Here is an 18,130-nt window from a genome sequence, read left to right as displayed (position 1 = left end):
TTATCGTTGCCCAGTTATCGTTTGCCTTCGAACGTAACATTGTGATGTAATTAAAATTAGTAATAATTTTTTAGTCCCCTAGTCTTTTCATTTAACTACGAAATAAAGTTGATTGATTACTTTGATCTTGGAGAATACTGACAGCTCAGATATCACTATTGCTTTAATAAATTAACTTTAAACGCGGATATAACTTATTTTTGAAAGTCGGAATCGGCTTCCTTTAAATGACTAATTTGATCTCATGTTCAATGGTGACTGTTTCACATCGAGTCCAACGGGCAGCTGGTACATTGCCAAATGAACAATTCTTTCATTTAAAACTTGACAATTATTTCAAATATGCTAAATGGTTATATGTATTTCAATTTCGATCTAAATCAGGTTCTAGTACGATGTGATATAATTTGTCGGACAAAGTGAGGCAATTTATTGTACTCAAAGTTATAATCTTAGTGCAAATAAAGTTAATTATATTTGTACATCCGTTCAATAACTATCAGAACTTGTCATAACTACAAATTTCTGTTTTTCGCAAGTGATCTCTTTCGAACAAAATAACTAAAGGTATTTTTTCAATAACACCAAATTCCTGTAAGAATAGTGAAATTGTAGCAATAATTCTTGGGCCCAATTGTAAAATTTTGCAAGACAACTTCTGAACGCTGATTTTTGAAAGTACTTATATTTCGGTACGTTCGGTTTTCAAAAAAGAGCGGAAGCTGCTGATTTTTACGGAGCGAAAGAGCTAGGCTGTCTGCATTTTTTAAAACTTTGTAAAATTTTTGTCTGAATTGGCCATCTTTGAAAAATAAAATTAAAACTAAATTTAACAACTTTAGGGCCGGTCTTAAAATCCTTACCTTTTTCTTCAAAGTTAAATTGTTGGGTGGAAGCGTGAAAGCGGATCATTGAGTTTAGGCCGCGGAAGCCCAAAGCGATCGTTTGGATCCTAACATTTCAACCACACTTCCTGTTTATCAGATATTTGAACAACATAATTCAAAGATCGGTTTTTGGAGTGCTCTCGCATTATGGACATGCAGTGAAACCTAAGAGTAAAAGCGTTTTCGGATGAACTCGATCACTTTAACGGGAACAGTTATATAATCAATGATTCATCCCCGTATTTAGTGTTCTTCGATATTCAGTGGGAAGTTGCGAGCTTCTTTTTCCCCGCAAAGTAGTAGCTCAGAAGACCAAACCACTGACAGCTAAGGAAGGAGCCTCGTGTCCGACTCATCAACTTGCTTATCACAGCACATTAAAGAACTGACAATAATTGATGACAGAGCTCACTCTCAGATATTGGTCTTCAAAAGTCTCAAAGATGGAGCAAAACCTAGTAAAGTCCAAGGTGAAGTCATTTCAATGGTGTTCAAATTAAGGTTAAGGGGTGTGCTCCAAAGAATTTGGTTATATCCTCAATTCAATCAAATTTCGTCAACAGCAAGAATGATAACTCTTGCATAGATAAGTTTACTCAATTTGAAATACTGAAAAATGGTTCATCAGAGCACTAAAAATACAAACGATTGACGAGATCAACTAACAATTTGCAGTAGAAAGATTCCAACTCCGCGATAAACCCCCGTGTTGTTTCAATTGCACTGACCGGAAACTTTTACGTTTAAAATAAAAACTTGTTTTTGAAGTGGTTGCTTGTGATGTTATTTCGAAGAAATCTTTTGCAAAAACAAACAACTGTCTTTTGCGTGCTTCCAAAAGAGGCGGAAATAAAAATAAGCAGCGAAAGAAAAATTGAAGAAGACTCTTTTCCAAAGTTGAAGATTTGAAGAACGGGTAAGTACGCTACCGTTCGGAACGAAGCCAAAAAAAGGAAGCAAGCGAAACATAGATGAAGCAATGACACAGTAGTGGCCCTTGCCTCCAGAGCCAAAGAGATTCATTCTTACAGATATTTGAACAAAATAATTCAAAGATCGGTTTTTGGAGTGCTCTCGCATTATGAACATGCAGTGAAACCTAAGAGTAAAAGCATTTTCGGATGAACTCGATCACTTTGACGAGAACAGTTATATAATCAATGATTCTTCTCCGTAATTAGTGGTCTTCGATGTTCAGTGAGAAGTTGCGAGCTTCTTTTTCACCGCAAAGTAGTCGCTCAGAAGACCAAACCATTAACACTTAAGGAAGGAGCCTCGCGTCCGACTCATCAACCTGCTTATCACAGCACATTAAAGAACTGACAATAATTGATGACAGAGCTCACTTCCAGATATTGGTCTTCAAAAGTCTCAAGAATGGAGCAAAATATAGTAAAGTCCAAGGTGAAGTCAATTCAATGCTGTTCAAATTTGTGTGAAGTGGGGTGCTCCAAAGATTTTGGGTATATCCATAATTCAATCAAACTTTATCAACAGCAAGAATGATAATGCTTGCATAGATAATTTTATTCAATCTGGAATATTGAAAAATGACTCATCAGACTACTAAAAATACAAACAATTAATCAGATCAGATCAACAAACAATTCGCAATAGAAAGATTCAAACTCTGCCATAAGCCCCTGTGTTGTTTCAATTGCATTGATCCGAAACTTCTACGCTGAAAAAAACCTCTTTTTCAAGTGGTTGGTTGTGATATTATTTCTAAGAAATCTTTTGAAATAACAAACAACTGTCTTTAGCGTGCTTCCAACAGAGGCGGAAATAAAAATAAGCAGCGAAAGAAAAATTGAAGAAGATTTTTTTCCAAAGTTGAAGCTTCGAAGAACGGGTACGTACGCTGCCTTTCGTAACGAAGCCACATAAAAGAAGCAAGCAAAACATAGATGAAGCAATGACACAGTAGTGGCCCTAGCCTCCAGAGCCAAAGAACTTCTTATCAGACATTTGAACAACATAATTCAAAGATCGGTTTTTGGAGTGCTCTCGCATTATGAACATGCAGTGAAACCTAAGAGTAAAAGCATTTTCGGATGAACTCGATCACTTTGACGAGAACAGTTATATAATCAATGATTCTTCTCCGTAATTAGTGGTCTTCGATGTTCAGTGAGAAGTTGCGAGCTTCTTTTTCACCGCAAAGTAGTCGCTCAGAAGACCAAACCATTAACACTTAAGGAAGGAGCCTCGCGTCCGACTCATCAACCTGCTTATCACAGCACATTAAAGAACTGACAATAATTGATGACAGAGCTCACTTCCAGATATTGGTCTTCAAAAGTCTCAAGAATGGAGCAAAATATAGTAAAGTCCAAGGTGAAGTCAATTCAATGCTGTTCAAATTTGTGTGAAGTGGTGTGCTCCAAAGATTTTGGGTATATCCATAATTCAATCAAACTTTATCAACAGCAAGAATGATAATGCTTGCATAGATAATTTTATTCAATCTGGAATATTGAAAAATGACTCATCAGACTACTAAAAATACAAACAATTAATCAGATCAGATCAACAAACAATTCGCAATAGAAAGATTCCAACTCTGCCATAAGCCCCTGTGTTGTTTCAATTGCATTGATCCGAAACTTCTACGCTGAAAAAAACCTCTTTTTCAAGTGGTTGGTTGTGATATTATTTCTAAGAAATCTTTTGAAATAACAAACAACTGTCTTTAGCGTGCTTCCAACAGAGGCGGAAATAAAAATAAGCAGCGAAAGAAAAATTGAAGAAGATTTTTTCCAAAGTTGAAGCTTCGAAGAACGGGTAAGTACGCTGCCTTTCGTAACGAAGCCACATAAAAGAAGCAAGCAAAACATAGATGAAGCAATGACACAGTAGTGGCCCTAGCCTCCAGAGCCAAAGAACTTCTTATCAGACATTTGAACAACATAATTCAAAGATCGGTTTTTGGAGTGCTCTCGCATTATGAACATGCAGTGAAACCTAAGAGTAAAAGCATTTTCGGATGAACTCGATCACTTTGACGACAACAGTTATATAATCAATGATTCATCTCCGTAATTAGTGGTCTTCGATATTCAGTGAGAAGTTGCGAGCTTCCTTTTCACCGCAAAGTAGTCGCTCAGAAGACCAAACCACTAACACTTTAGGAAGGAGCCTCGCTTCCGAGTCATCAACCTGCTTATCACAGCACATTAAAGAACTGACAATAATTGATGACAGAGCTCACTCCCAGATACTGGTCTTCAAAAGTCTCAAAAATGGAGCAAAACCTATTAAAGTCCAAGGTGAAGTCATATCAATGGTGTTCAAATTAAGGTTAAGGGGTGTGCTCCAAAGAATTTGGTTATATCCTTAATTCAATCAAATTTTGTCAACAGCAAGAATGTTAACTCTTGCATAGATAAGTTTACTCAATTTGAAATACTGAGAAAGGGTTCATCAGACCACTAAAAATACAAACGATTGACGAGATCAACTAACAATTTGCAGTAGAAAGATTCCAACTCCGCGATAAACCCCCGTGTTGTTCAATTGCACTGACCGGAAACTTTTACGCTTAAAATAAAAACCTGTTTTTGAAGTGGTTGCTTGTGATGTTATTTCGAAGAAATCTTTTGCAAAAACAAACAACTGTCTTTTGCGTGCTTCCAAAAAAGTCGGAAATAAAAAAAAAGCAGCGAAAGAAAAATTGAAGAAGTACTCTTTTCCAAAGTTGAAGGATTGAAGAACGGTTAAGTACGCTACCGTTCGGAACGAAGCCACAAAAAGGAAGCAAGCAAAACATAGATGAAGCAATGACACAGTAGTGGCCCTTGCCTCCAGAGCCAAAGAGATTCATTCTTACAGATATTTGAACAAAATAATTCAAAGATCGGTTTTTGGAGTGCTCTCGCATTATGAACATGCAGTGAAACCTAAGAGTAAAAGCATTTTCGGATGAACTCGATCACTTTGACGAGAACAGTTATATAATCAATGATTCTTCTCCGTAATTAGTGGTCTTTGATATTCAGTGAGAAGTTGCGAGCTTCTTTTTCACCGCAAAGTAGTCGCTCAGAAGACCAAACCATTAACACTTAAGGAAGGAGCCTCGCGTCCGACTCATCAACCTGCTAATCACAGCACATTAAAGAACTGACAATAATTGATGACAGAGCTCACTTCCAGATATTGGTGTTCAAAAGTCTCAAGAATGGAGCAAAATATAGTAAAGTCCAAGGTGAAGTCAATTCAATGCTGTTCAAATTTGGGTGAAGTGGTGTGCTCCAAAAAATTTGGATATATCCATAATTCAATCAAACTTTATCAACAGCAAGAAAGATAATGCTTGCATAGATAAGTTTATTCAATCTCGAATATTGAAAAATGACTCATCATACTACTAAAAATACAATCATTTAATCAGATCAACAAACAATTCGCAATAGAAAGATTCCAACTCTGCCAAAAGCCCCTGTGTTGTTTCAATTGCATTGATCCGAAACTTCTACGCTGAAAAAAACCTGTTTTTCAAGTGGTTGGTTGTGATATTATTTATAAGAAATCTTTTGAAATAACAAACAACTGTCTTTAGCGTGCTTCCAACAGAGGCGGAAATAAAAAGAGCAGCGAAAGAAAAATTGAAGAAGACTTTTTTCCAAAGTTGAAGCTTCGAAGAACGGGTAAGTACGCTGCCTTTCGTAACGAAGCCACATAAAAGAAGCAAGCAAAACATAGATGAAGCAATGACACAGTAGTGGCCCTAGCCTCCAGAGCCAAAGAACTTCTTATCAGACATTTGAACAACATAATTCAAAGATCGGTTTTTGGAGTGCTCTAGCATTATGAACATGAAGTGAAACCTAAGAGTAAAAGCATTTTCGGATGAACTCGATCACTTTGACGACAACAGTTATATAATCAATGATTCATCTCCGTAATTAGTGGTTTTCGATATTCAGTGAGAAGTTGCGAGCTTCTTTTTCACCGCAAAGTAGTCGCTCAGAAGACCAAACCACTAACACTTTAGGAAGGAGCCTCGCTTCCGAGTCATCAACTTGCTTATCACAGCACATTAAAGAACTGACAATAATTGATGACAGAGCTCACTTCCAGATATTGATCTTCAAAAGTCTCAAGAATGGAGCAAAATATAGTAAAGTCCAAGGTGAAGTCATTTCAATGCTGTTCAAATTTGGGTGAAGTGGTGTGCTCCAAAAAATTTGGGTATATCCGTAATTCAATCAAACTTCATCAACAGCAAGAATGATAATGCTTGCATAGAAAAGTTTATTCAATCTGAAATATTGAAAAATGACTCATCAGAATACTAAAAATACAAAGAATTAATCAGATCAACAAACAATTCGCAATAGAAAGATTCCAACTCTGCCATAAGCCCCTGTGTTGTTTCACTTGCATTGATCCGAAACTTCTACGCTGAAAAAAACCTGTTTTTCAAGTGGCTGGTTTTGATATTATTTCTAAGAAATCTTTTGAAATAACAAAAAACTGTCTTTAGCGTGCTTCCAACAGAGGCGAAAATAAAAATAAGCAGCGAAAAAAAAATGAAGAAGACTTTTTTCCAAAGTTGAAGCTTTGAAGAACGGTTAAGTAAGCTGCCGTTCGTAACGAAGCCACATAAAAGAAGCAAGCAAAACATAGATGAAGCAATGACACAGTAGTGGCCCTTGCCTCCAGAGCCAAAGAACTTTTTATCAGACATTTGAACAACATAATTCAAAGATCGGATTTGGAGTGCTCTCACATTATGAACATGCAGTGAAACCTAAGAGTAAAAGCATTTTCGGATGAACTCGATCACTTTGACGAGAACAGTTATATAATCAATGATTCATCTCCGTAATTAGTGGTCTTCGATATTCAGTGAGAAGTTGCGAGCTTCTTTTTCACCGCAAAGTAGTCGCTCAGATGACCAAACCACTAACACTTTAGGAAGGAGCCTCGCGTCCGACTCATCAACCTGCTTATCACAGCGCATAAAAGAATTGACCATAATTGATGACAGAGCTCACTTCCAGATATTGGTCTTCAAAAGTCTCAAGAATGGAGCGAAATATAGTAAAGTCCAAGGTGAAGTCATTTCAATGCTGTTCAAATTTGGGTGAAGTGGTGTGCTCCAAAGAATTTGGTTATATCCTTAATTCAATCAAACTTCGTCAACAACAAGAATGATAACTCTTGCATAGATAAGTTTACTCAATTTGAAATACTGAAAAATGGTTATTCAGACCACTAAAAATAAAAACGATTGACCAGATCAGCTTACAATTTGCAGTAGAAAGATTCCAACTCTGCGATAGACCCCTGTGTTGTTTCAATTGCACTGATCCGAATCTTTTACGCTTAAAATAAAAACCTGTTTTTGAAGTGGTTGGTTGTCATTATTTCGAAGAAATCTTTTGCAAAAACAGACAACTGTCTTTTGCGTGCTTCCAACAGAGGCGGGAATAAGAATAAGCAGCAAAAGGACAATTGAAGAAGTTGCAGCTTTAAAGAGTGGGTAAGTACGCTAAAGTTCGTAACGAAGCAAACCAAACGAAGCAAGGAAAACATAGATGAAGCAACGACACAGTAGTGGCCCTTGCCTCCAGAGCCAAAGAACTTCTTCTCCGAGGACAATTCGGCCAAGCAGCAAAAGTTTTGATTCAGAGGGATTAGCACTCCAAAATATAAAAAACCTCAACAAACTCGCAAAACTGCTTCGAATTGAACTCTTGATTCGATAAACAACAAAATTTTTGCTCTGAATTTTTGCACTGTGTCAATAAAAAACAATGAGGAAAAAATCTGGCGAAAGATCTATTGCTTTATGAGAAGTTATTCTCAGTCGAAATGCCAACTGTATCGCAAAAAAGGAAGCTTTAGATGCAGTTGATTTATTTGGATTGAAGGGACTTGGAGTTGCAGTCAGGGGAAGAACTGAGAGCATAGTGCGCTTCCCGAAAATACCTTTGAGAAAATAGAAAGCAAACTAAAAATTGATTTCAGAAGCGCACTTAATTCGAAAAAGCGCAGAACCCTTGTCGAGCTCAATGTCACCTAAATAAGTGTTGTCTTAACTCAACAAAATCTCTGATGCTCAGTATAATGTCCTTTGCCTACTTTTGTTAGTCTCAGCATAGCTATTTTTTTCAATAAGTCAACGGTTGGCTGTCAATTGTGAGAGCATCAAGGAGGTCCATTTGGTCCTCTTTTGATTTCCCACGCCATCTGGCATAATATTATTGGAATTAAAAGCCAAATGCCAATCATCTCCCAATGTTGCTGGTATCTTGATGAAGGCGTGATTGCAGGTTTCAAAATTGAACTATGGGAAGCAATAAAAAATCCCAGGCGCAAACTGTAGTTGGAAATTTGTAGGAGGAAACGCTTATCCTACAATCTATGGCGTGAACAAAACTGTTTTTTGTCAAGGGGAGCAACATCGAAGAATTTCGAGTCCTAAGGGCAGCTATGGGATCTGACGATTTCGTTCCCCTTTGTTTGCTGAAAGGCGTCAAAGAATTAGAGGAATCTTTCGACAGCGTTTAGAGGAAATTTTATTACATGTAGACAATCCACAATGTGCTCTCGGTATCCTGGGTTCTTGTATCGGTGCACAAAAATTGATCTACTCTTTGCGATGCAATGTTTCATCAGACCAACAGACAAAAATACTGCAAAAATTTTACTCGCACTTGTACTTTTTCCAATTATCAAATCTGGTGTTGGGTTAAAAAGATCAGCTAATCATTTTCAACTTGCATCTTTTGGTTCTATTTTCAACCTTCCAAACTGGTAGAAAATCTAACACGCCATAACCAACTGCAAATATCTCATTTGGACACGCAATTGGAAAACTATGTAAAACTGCGACCGCACAGCCCTCTCAAAGGAAATTCTGGGAAAAATGATATCTTAGCTTGTGCCAACTTGTTAGGCAAATATAATTCCGCAAAAGAGAAAGCTGGTTTGTTATCTTGTTCTCTACCAAAGCCCCCCCCCCAATTTTGCTCTGGAGAATAATTTAAATTCAAATGATTTCCGTGCTGCTGCTACTTAAGGACTGGGTGTCAAATGTACGAGAGCGACGGAAAACGTCTTTTTGTAAATCTGACACTCTGTATGCAATGGGCAATCAAGCCCTGGTCGCGGTGACATGATGGTTTGTCATAATTGTATACGTGACACATTTATGCCAGCCTGCAAACCGCATATTTTTCAAACATATGTGAGCAAGAGTTTACTAATCGATAACAAACCCAGAATAGGCGACGTACTCCTACTTGTATGGAATATGGGTCAGTCAGCAGCATAGAACTTTACATCCACTTGTCTCTTGCAGCTAACTGTTATCGTAAAATTGGCGGAGAAAAGCGATGACGCCTAGAAATACGGCGAAGTTGGCATAGAATCCATTTCCTTGGCCTTCGAGTATTTTGGGCGATTTTCAGGGCTGTTTGTATGTCCTTCAAATGGACCGCCATTCTGGCTGATAACAGGTTTTTAGCCTGCTGGGTTGTATCTAGCTGGCTATTCCAATCAGTCACTGTTAGAGCTATTAGCTGTTCTGCAGTTATGCTGACTGCAAGAGATACTAGAATGTTGCACATATGGAATGCTAGCAAGGCTTTCAGTCTTTGTCTTGCACGTTAAGAATGGAGTCTTCATCAAAAATTGTGTCACCCAATTAGCGGGGACAGTCAGTGCTGATATCTGTTTGATGTCTCTCCCAATGAATGGGAAGCTAATAATTTTGTGGCTGATCGTTCGGGCAGTAAACCAGTGGCGGTAAAACTTTGGGCGCAAAATCAGGAGAATTAATTCTGAAAATTTTTCCAAGAAGGCAGTGACAGTGATTTCAATTGATTCGACTTGAGCTGATAAAAATATCAATGATCGATTACGAACCAAGATTTCATGAAAGTACATCCTTCTCAATTCAATTCTGCTGACAGAACGCTATCAAAACGTGACATTGCGGCTTCCATTCTCAATTAAAGTGCGCTGAAACGAAAGCATTGGTAGTCTTGTGCCATTTTGAAGCCATAATCACCCTTTTTGAGGATTTTTAGCTTTCATTGCAGACTTTCCCTTCTCGTTGTTTCAGTTCAATTAAGTGCCTTCCTGTTTTTTTTTCAAAATGATTTCCACCTATGAACCTCATTAGAAGCCGTAATCGAACTAACAATTTAACTTCCAAATAAACTTCGAAAAAAAACAAAACTAGGTGAGAATCAAATCAAGAAAAGCGCCATTTTTCTGAAATTGTTCACCAGCGTCAGTATTTATATTACTCTTAACAAAATTCTGATTCTCGCTTGGACACTCAACATAAAGAAAACTATGCCAAACTAACTGATTAGAAACCTGTGGTTCAAGAATAGAAACTTGTGACATGGAATTAAGATAAAGTTCAATTATCTGTGCAAGCGACAAAATTAGAATAACTACTCAACAACTTTAGGCAATTTTTTTCATTTAAATATTATCAAAGGTAATATTTTTCTAAACTTGTCTCAATAATTTAATTGGAATAGCAACTGTGAAAAACAAAAAAAAAACAATTTTTAAACAAACAATCGATATCTTTGAATGAATTTGTTTCACTAGGGACAACAGATAACCACCAATTGCTTAAAGATGCGCGGTCAAGTCTTATATAAAAAAAATATGTATTTCTTACACGGAAGGCTACTTGCTCGCATGTGACAAAAGTTTAAAATGCCTCAATTTCCAGTTGAAACAAAATACGTGCACTAAAAAAACCTATGATCAATTTTTGAAAAACTGAGGGTTCACAGTTTCAAGCTCCCGGATAATTTCTTTTTCTGTTTTATCGAATTATCGCAACCTTTGATTTTTGTCAAATTCATACAAATTCCTATCCGTAAATAGACTTTTTTCTCAAATTTTGTTGCACCACAACTTAATTTAAAATCAACATCTCTAGCTTCTAAGGATGCGATTTATTTAGGGATCCAAACAAACAAATGTTATTCAAAATTTTCCTTTCAAATATAAGTTTGCAACAATTCAACAAAATATACAAGATTTTTGTCCTTAATTCTTTATCAATTTGATTTTATTCAGCAGAAACAATTGAAGCTTGACGACAGTCAAGTTTGCTCTTTCTTTACTGATTAACATAATTGTTGATCTTCGAGATTATGATAACAAGCAATATTTGTCAACTTTGAAGGGTTCGTGAGTTCATTTGTATTACAAAATTTGAAGTTGGTAATATTCTCTTACAACTTTTCAAAGTCGGGCAATTATATTCACACTTATTCTCATGCATTTATAATTTTCGCATAAAAACATAAAAAGCTGTTGCGTATTTTGAAAGTAATGACAGTTTATTGGTACAAACAATTTGTGAAGGTGCCATACCAAGAGCTATTTTTGCCAATTTGTCATAACTTAATTTTGATACCTACTCTATAGTACCAAAACGGTAACGGACACAGAGTACTTTCAAAAAACGTCAAAAACAGCATACGTAACACTTTTTGTTCGAAAAATTCTCTCCAGTAACGCGATTTTTAGACGTCTGCACATATTAGCAACTGGATTCAGATTTGGACAATATATGTCGAAAATCCCAACATCTTCCGCTCTTTTTTTGGAATAAATAAAGTTTTTCTTATTTCCGCACCGGAGAAATATAAGTACCATAAAATTTTTAGCCTTTTTCGACACTTTTTTCCGTCCAGATTTGGACACAAAATTTTTAGGGTCCATCGTATTGTCCTCTATCCAAAAACAATGCTGACTGCTAGTCTGAAAACTATTTGATTTTCTGAACAATCTTTATCCCTTTGAAAGCTTGAACAATTCGATCGCGGGAGAAGTGCACTCTAGTCTCCTCAATAAAAGAACGTTCCACGAAAAGGGACAGTTTAATACACCATTTCGACAAAAAAAATCTAGCTATTAGTCTTCAAACTGACTTTTTGCAGCGTTTCTTGGTGCAAATTTGTATTTTTGAGAGTGTAAAAATGCGTTACTTTATTCAATATTACAATCCGACATTGCCTAGCCTACCAAATTGACAAACAGTAACAAAACAAACCGGTTTGATAATCGTTTCTGTTTAAGAAGAGAAAACAACAAAGAATTCGGTCTTAAAACTTTTTTCCAGCCTTTGAAGCAAATCATGCTTACAATGATTTAATTTTAGAGTGAATAGCGAACAATTTCACTTTTTTTTCTTAATATTGAACCTGATTTCAGGTTGCCCCACTTTTAGCTACATTTCATAACTGGATTGACTGATATTAATTATGGTGCAGATAAACATCTGGTTCGTTCCCAGATCCAGATCGACAGCTCTGGCCAGATGTCTGTCAAACATCCCGGATTCCAAAGTGTTCTTCGAGACCTTCCTCTGGGCGTATTATTTGGGAGATGAAGACAGGTATAGAATACAAAATTGTTTCCTTTGTGCTTGAATATGGTACCTCTACTTTAAAATTTGGGCTTAAATATAGTACCTCTACTTTAAAATTTGGGCTTAAAAATAGTACCTCTACTTTAAAATTTGGGCTTAAATATAGTACCTCTTCTTTAAAATTTGGGCTTAAATATAGTACCTCTTCTTTAAAATTTGGGCTTAAATATTGTCATATTAATTATAGTTTTAAAGTCTTAGCTGGGCGCAAATTTTGAATGCTATCATGATATATTTACTCTGTTCAATCTGAAAAAAAAATGCATTTCAAAAATTTCAACGAATAGAGTTAAAACTATTTTTAGTGCCTCAAACGGCCCTAAAAACAATAAATTGCGTTGCAAATTTTTAATTAACAATCGTCACATAGTTTTGCTCCGATTGAACTCAAACCTGTACTTAAGAAAAATATTGATTATATTTAGACTCCCAAAAATTCATTAATCCAATGCATGAAAGATGGTCTTTGTTAACCGTTGAAACGATTTTAAAGATCAACAATGGTCAATTTACATGCGTTCATTTAATCCCAGGCTGAGGTCCCAGACGGAAGAAAGTATGTCCAGACTGTCCCAGACGGAAAGTACCTATGTCCCGACCGTCCCAGACGGAAGTTGCCTATGTCCAGACTTTCGTGCGTTCGCCAGACTTTCGTGCGTTCAAGTTCAGACTTTAGTGCGTTCACCAGACTATCGTGCGTTCATGTTCAGACTTTCGTGTGTTCACCAGACTTTCGTGCGTTCATGTCCAGACTTTCGTGCGCTAACCAGACTTTCGTGCGTTCAACCGATTTTTGTGCGTTCATGTCCAGACTTTCGTGCGTTTACCAGACTTTCGTGCGTTCATGTCCAGACTTTTGTGCGTTCACCCAACTTTCATGCGTTCAACCGATTTTTGTGCGTTCATGTCCAGACTTTCGTGCGTTTAGCAGATTTTCGTGCGTTCACCCAACTTTCGTGCATTCAACCAATTTTCGAGCGTTAAACAGACTTTCGTACGTTCACCGGATTTAATTACTTTCACCAGGTTTTAGTGCGTTCATGTCCAGACTTCTGAGCCCTCGACAGTCTTAAGATGAGTTCATGTTCAAACTTTCGTGCCTTTACCAGATTTAGTTTCGTTCACCGGGTTTTCGTGCTTTAATGTCCAGACTGTTCGAAAAAGTTCCGTTTATTTCGAATTATTATTTTTTTAAAATCTGACTTTTTTTCAGGCAAGCAGTTGTCCAAATCAAACCAAACTCTATATGCAGTTCCCTTTTTCTACGTAAGAGTTAGAGCCAAAACAATTTTTCCTATGGCTTGCCTAGAAAAAAAATTTGGTATTCCATATGGAAATTTGCGATTATTGTGAATAAACATTTTTGAAATATAGGATTTTTGATCGGGTCAAGGATTTTTCCAAATCTAACTAAACTTGGCATGCAGTATTCTTTGTTTAATACTGATAGATAGACACCTTTAATTTTGCTCACGCCAGCAAAAATGGAAATGTCTACTATTAGTATAAAGATGTTCATGTACCTCACGTAAAAAAAAGACTTGATATGTGGATTTGTGGACTCATGGAACCCAGGTGTCTTCATCTTCAATGGGCATCTACAAGCATTAAAGGTTAGTTTTTTAGTCTGGACATGAACGCACGAATTTTTGTGCGTTCATGTCCAGACTTTCGTGCGTTCACCAGACTTTCGTGCGTTCATGTTCAGACTTTCGTGCGTTCATGTCCAGACTTTCGTGCGTTCGACAGACTTTCGTGCGTTCATGTTCAGACTTTCGTGCGTTCATGTCCAGACTTTCGTGCGTTCGACAGACTTTCGTGCGTTCATGTTCAGACTTTCGTGCGTTTTTTTGATGTTTCCAGACTATGTAATTTTGAATGCACGACGCCCCCCTCGTGCGTTCATCTTCGGTCTGGACATACTTGCTTCCGTCTGGGACCTCAACCTGGGATGCTTTCTTTTTTTGTGAGTCAGCGTAAAATCAATAAAGTTTTAAGTACAAGTTCGAGTTGATTTGAAACTATATGATTATTGCTTTGATTGTGAAATCTTAATGCGTAATTCAAATTTCAATATGTATTTTTTCAACTTAAACATGTACATTGTTTACCTATGACCACAGCTTTTACATTTACATGTCAATCCATATGACTCAAAATACGTAGTGTATCATTTGAAAAATTAAAATGATAATTCACATTTGAATGTTCGTTTTAATGTTTACTACAATTATCCCCAGTTTGACATGTCTACAATTTTTTTTGACACCATAGAGTTCAAGTAGGAATATAAAACAAAAACATTGTTAAATATAGTATGTACACCAACAACCCGGAACAACTGGGAGAGATGGCAAGCGTGCCCATTACACCTGGCTACAATACAAAGACCGTGATCAAACAATTAAAAGAAGACACGTCCAACGTGAAAATAGTGAAAGACTTTTTCTACACGATGAATGGGAGACACGAAGAGGTCATTGAGAAAGATTCTGTGAACATTTTCCTAGTGCGTGATCCGCGGTATGTATTCACGAGTTTCCTGCCGGTATCACAGACGACATTTTACAGCGTGGCAAAACTAACAGAGGACGATGTGTCCATTTTCTACAAAACTATTCTAGACGGCATTGAGGTGGTGTCCAAAATGTGCACTAAAGCGCCTGTGGTCATTGACGGTTAGTCAAGTGAACATTTTTTCATGCGTTGAGTTTTTCATGTAAATGAGGAAATTTTTGGGAAATTGAGTTATACTAGTTAACTCGGATCTGAGCTTCGAAGGTATCAATTTTTGATCCAACATTTATACAAAAAAACTGCTTGTTGTGAATCAGTGTCTAAAATTTGACCATTCAGCGAGTGCATTTTGCATTTCTCAACCCATCAGACCAAACTACTAAAGCTAGAGTGTTCTTCGGAAATACTTGATAAGCCAATTACCTTTGGTTTTTGCTGATGAAAATATCACTGTACTAATAAAACTTGAAAAAAACAGCGGATACATGCTGTACGTGCTGTACACTAATTTCAAACTTCTGTGGCTTTCTTTTTTCAAAAAAAATGGTTGACAGTTTTTGTACAATTGTTCTAGAATATTCTTTCCGTTTCACTTCGTGACTTTTTCGCGTTTGAATTCTTGATTTTAGCGTGATCTAAATTGCTCTTATTGACACACTAAATCTGGTGCTGAAACAAAACGGATTGTAAGATGGCAACATACGGGACCCAGAAATTCCAACTAGGCTAGAGTCCCCTATAAATCAAAATTCCCCACCGGTCTTTCGGGATCAATTTGATCGTCGGTAGTTGGTTTCTGTTTTTTTGTTGAAGAAAGGAACTGCTGAACTTCTATGATGGGTTAATAAATCTGTTCCTGCTATCATGAGTGAAGAACCAGTTATTCTTCTTTTTTTCTCTGATAATATTTTGTATAAAACTATTAATCGGAAAAATCTTTTTCAGTTTTTATGTTGAATAATATTCAACTAAATTTTTTAAATTCTACCGAGTGGAAGCAAAACCGTTTCGAGGAACCCTCTCTGCACCTTTTTTTCCATTTTTTTGATGAAATGCATCTTTTCGGAACTGTTTGTTTACTCTCATACAAATATAAACAACTCTGAGTTTTAAAAAAATTAACAATTTAATCATCAACATCCAAATTAATCTTAAAAATCCCATTTAAAATAAATAACGCCAAAGAATTGCTCAATGTCTTGCGGCTGTCAAAAACGAATAAAAAACAATGTATCTTTTTAGATACATGCCAATTACAACACTGCTGTAACTCGCAATTCCCCGCAGTGCAACAACCCACAGCATCCACGCCACGTCCATGCCAAATCGTTGGTTTTCCATGACACTTTTACCAAGTCTACGCAAGTTATTGAAGTTCCCAAGAATCACGCTACTGTTTTCAAGATCTTGGAAAATTCTTGAATGTCTTTCCAAGTCATCTAATTTTTTTTCAAGAGGTAAATACTAAACTTAAACTGCTGTCAAAATAAAACAAAACCGTTATGTCAAATAAAAAGGGAGATCTCAGCAGCATCTTTTCCTAGATCTTGGAAACCCATGTTATGTTTTGTAAGACACACATCTTTACTAGAGCTTTTTTTCTATTCCCAGTAACAACTTTGGCACATATGCAGTGATTCATATCAAAAAGGAGTCCCTCTGAGAGCTCTCTGTGGTATAAACAGAAAACTTGGATTCCCACGGCATCTGTTCCCAGGTTCTGGGTATCCACGGCAAGCATTTTGCGCACGTCATAAACACCTTTTGTCGGAAATTGATAACATCAGGCAAAGTCTCTTGTTGTGGAGCTTTCAAAGAATTTGGAAGTGTATGCGTGGTTCTTCGCACTGGGACGTAACTCATATCATATAGTTGAAGATTCTACTGATTTTACGCCAAAAAGTTTTATGCCCCTGCCGTTCCAGTGACAAATCCTGTGCTAATTTATAAGTTCATGTTTATTATTATGGCTGAGCTTACTAACTCAATAACTAAATTGATTGGCGCTTCAAGGCCATTTCAAGCCCCAAAGCCAGAATAGCATGACAAGCTAAATTTAATATTACATTCTAATAAAGCCATACGGATTTGTTCACTTTGTTCAACAATTATTTTTAGCAACTAATATTAGTACACAGTCTTCATACATGAAGTTAAACTGAAACGCAAACTCGAACTACGCTGTTACTGCCACTTATTCAAGTGTTCACAATCGCATGACCTTAGCTCAAGCGGAGCAAGAGATACCCAGCTTGGAAAGCCAGATTCGATGAAGTTTGCGATTTTCATACCATTTCAGAGAGTGTGGGGAACCGTATACGGTGTCCCGAACCCCAACCTCAGTATTCAGAGAATTTTACGACATAGTAATCTAAAACCAATCAGAGATGCTACTTCGACCTGTACGGCAGTATAAAAAGAGCTCGAAAAACTACCAAAAGTCATTTGAAACTCGTTTATTTTGTCTTACTAATCTGACATGCAGTGCGTATTGAAGCACACTTTCAAGAGCGGTAAATCACTTTTTACTGTGTCTTGTTTCTGTAGATCATATTAGTGATTGTAAAGTTTTAACTTTAATTTGACTTGTGAAAAGAGAATTAACTTTGATATTCTCAAAACTCTTTTTTTGAGGAACGAAGTTCCTAAGTAAGAGAAACTTCGAGCAAAGCATAAAGACAGTTTCTCTTACTGGCTTCAGCGAATCCCAGTATAAATCACAAATTGCGTTATTGAGCAATTGAGTGTACTGAAAAGCACCAAGCGCAAAATTTCTTACATTTGTTAACTTTTATTATCGGGAAAGAACTCTCGGAAAAAATTAAGACATCGGAGACGGAAGTTACTTGCCCTAACCAGTAACTAGGACAGTTAGCTAGAGCTGAACATAGGGGATTTTGCAATTTCGAATTATAACTTGAGTTATTAACTCTCAAAACTCGAGCAAAAAATGATTGTTTCAACTTGAATTATTTTGTTATTCTCAGAGAAACAATTTTGTTATACAGCAAAGCTGAGCAATTAGTTATCAGGAGTAATTGAGCAACAAGTATCGCAACGGCAATCTACAGTATAGCGAATAACATAGTTCACAAATGTTAACTGCAAAAACACAATATCCGGACAGATTTGAAACCGCTGAAACGAACGGGGCGGTGTAAAGATTTCCTTGACTTTGAGAGGAGAGCAGCCGTTACATTTGGTCAGCCGAACCGGACATTGGAAGGCAAACCGCTGTCCAGTCTGATGAAGAGAGTGCCGAAGGCATCCCCCCCCCCCCCCCCCAAAAAAATCAAACGAATCAACA

The 18,130-nt window shown here is 36.8% G+C and overlaps 1 protein-coding gene across 6 annotated transcripts; it reads left to right on the top strand.

The window, feature by feature from the left end:
- Positions 1–457: 457 nt before the first annotated feature.
- On the top strand, positions 458–16,204 carry LOC142357647 (uncharacterized). 6 transcript variants are annotated; one of them, XM_075409204.1, is made up of 4 exons: positions 458–567; positions 12,090–12,273; positions 14,623–14,984; positions 16,066–16,204. In XM_075409204.1, the coding sequence occupies exons 2-4, from the start codon at positions 12,140–12,142 to the stop codon at positions 16,164–16,166; spliced, it is 597 nt and encodes a 198-aa protein (XP_075265319.1). In that variant the 5' UTR covers positions 458–567; positions 12,090–12,139; the 3' UTR covers positions 16,167–16,204. The 6 variants fall into 6 exon arrangements, with proteins under 6 accessions (XP_075265319.1, XP_075265321.1, XP_075265318.1 ...); XM_075409206.1 differs by lacking the exon at positions 458–567 and adding an exon at positions 577–594; XM_075409203.1 differs by lacking the exon at positions 458–567 and adding an exon at positions 10,971–11,056.
- Positions 16,205–18,130: the final 1,926 nt, after the last annotated feature.

Source organism: Convolutriloba macropyga, unplaced genomic scaffold, assembly GCF_964194025.1.
Source record: "Convolutriloba macropyga unplaced genomic scaffold, txConMacr16.3 SCAFFOLD_2847, whole genome shotgun sequence".
NCBI classification, from domain to species: Eukaryota; Metazoa; Xenacoelomorpha; order Acoela; family Convolutidae; genus Convolutriloba; species Convolutriloba macropyga.
Note: the sequence above shows the minus strand (reverse complement) of the source record. Positions and strands in the feature narration are given on the sequence as shown.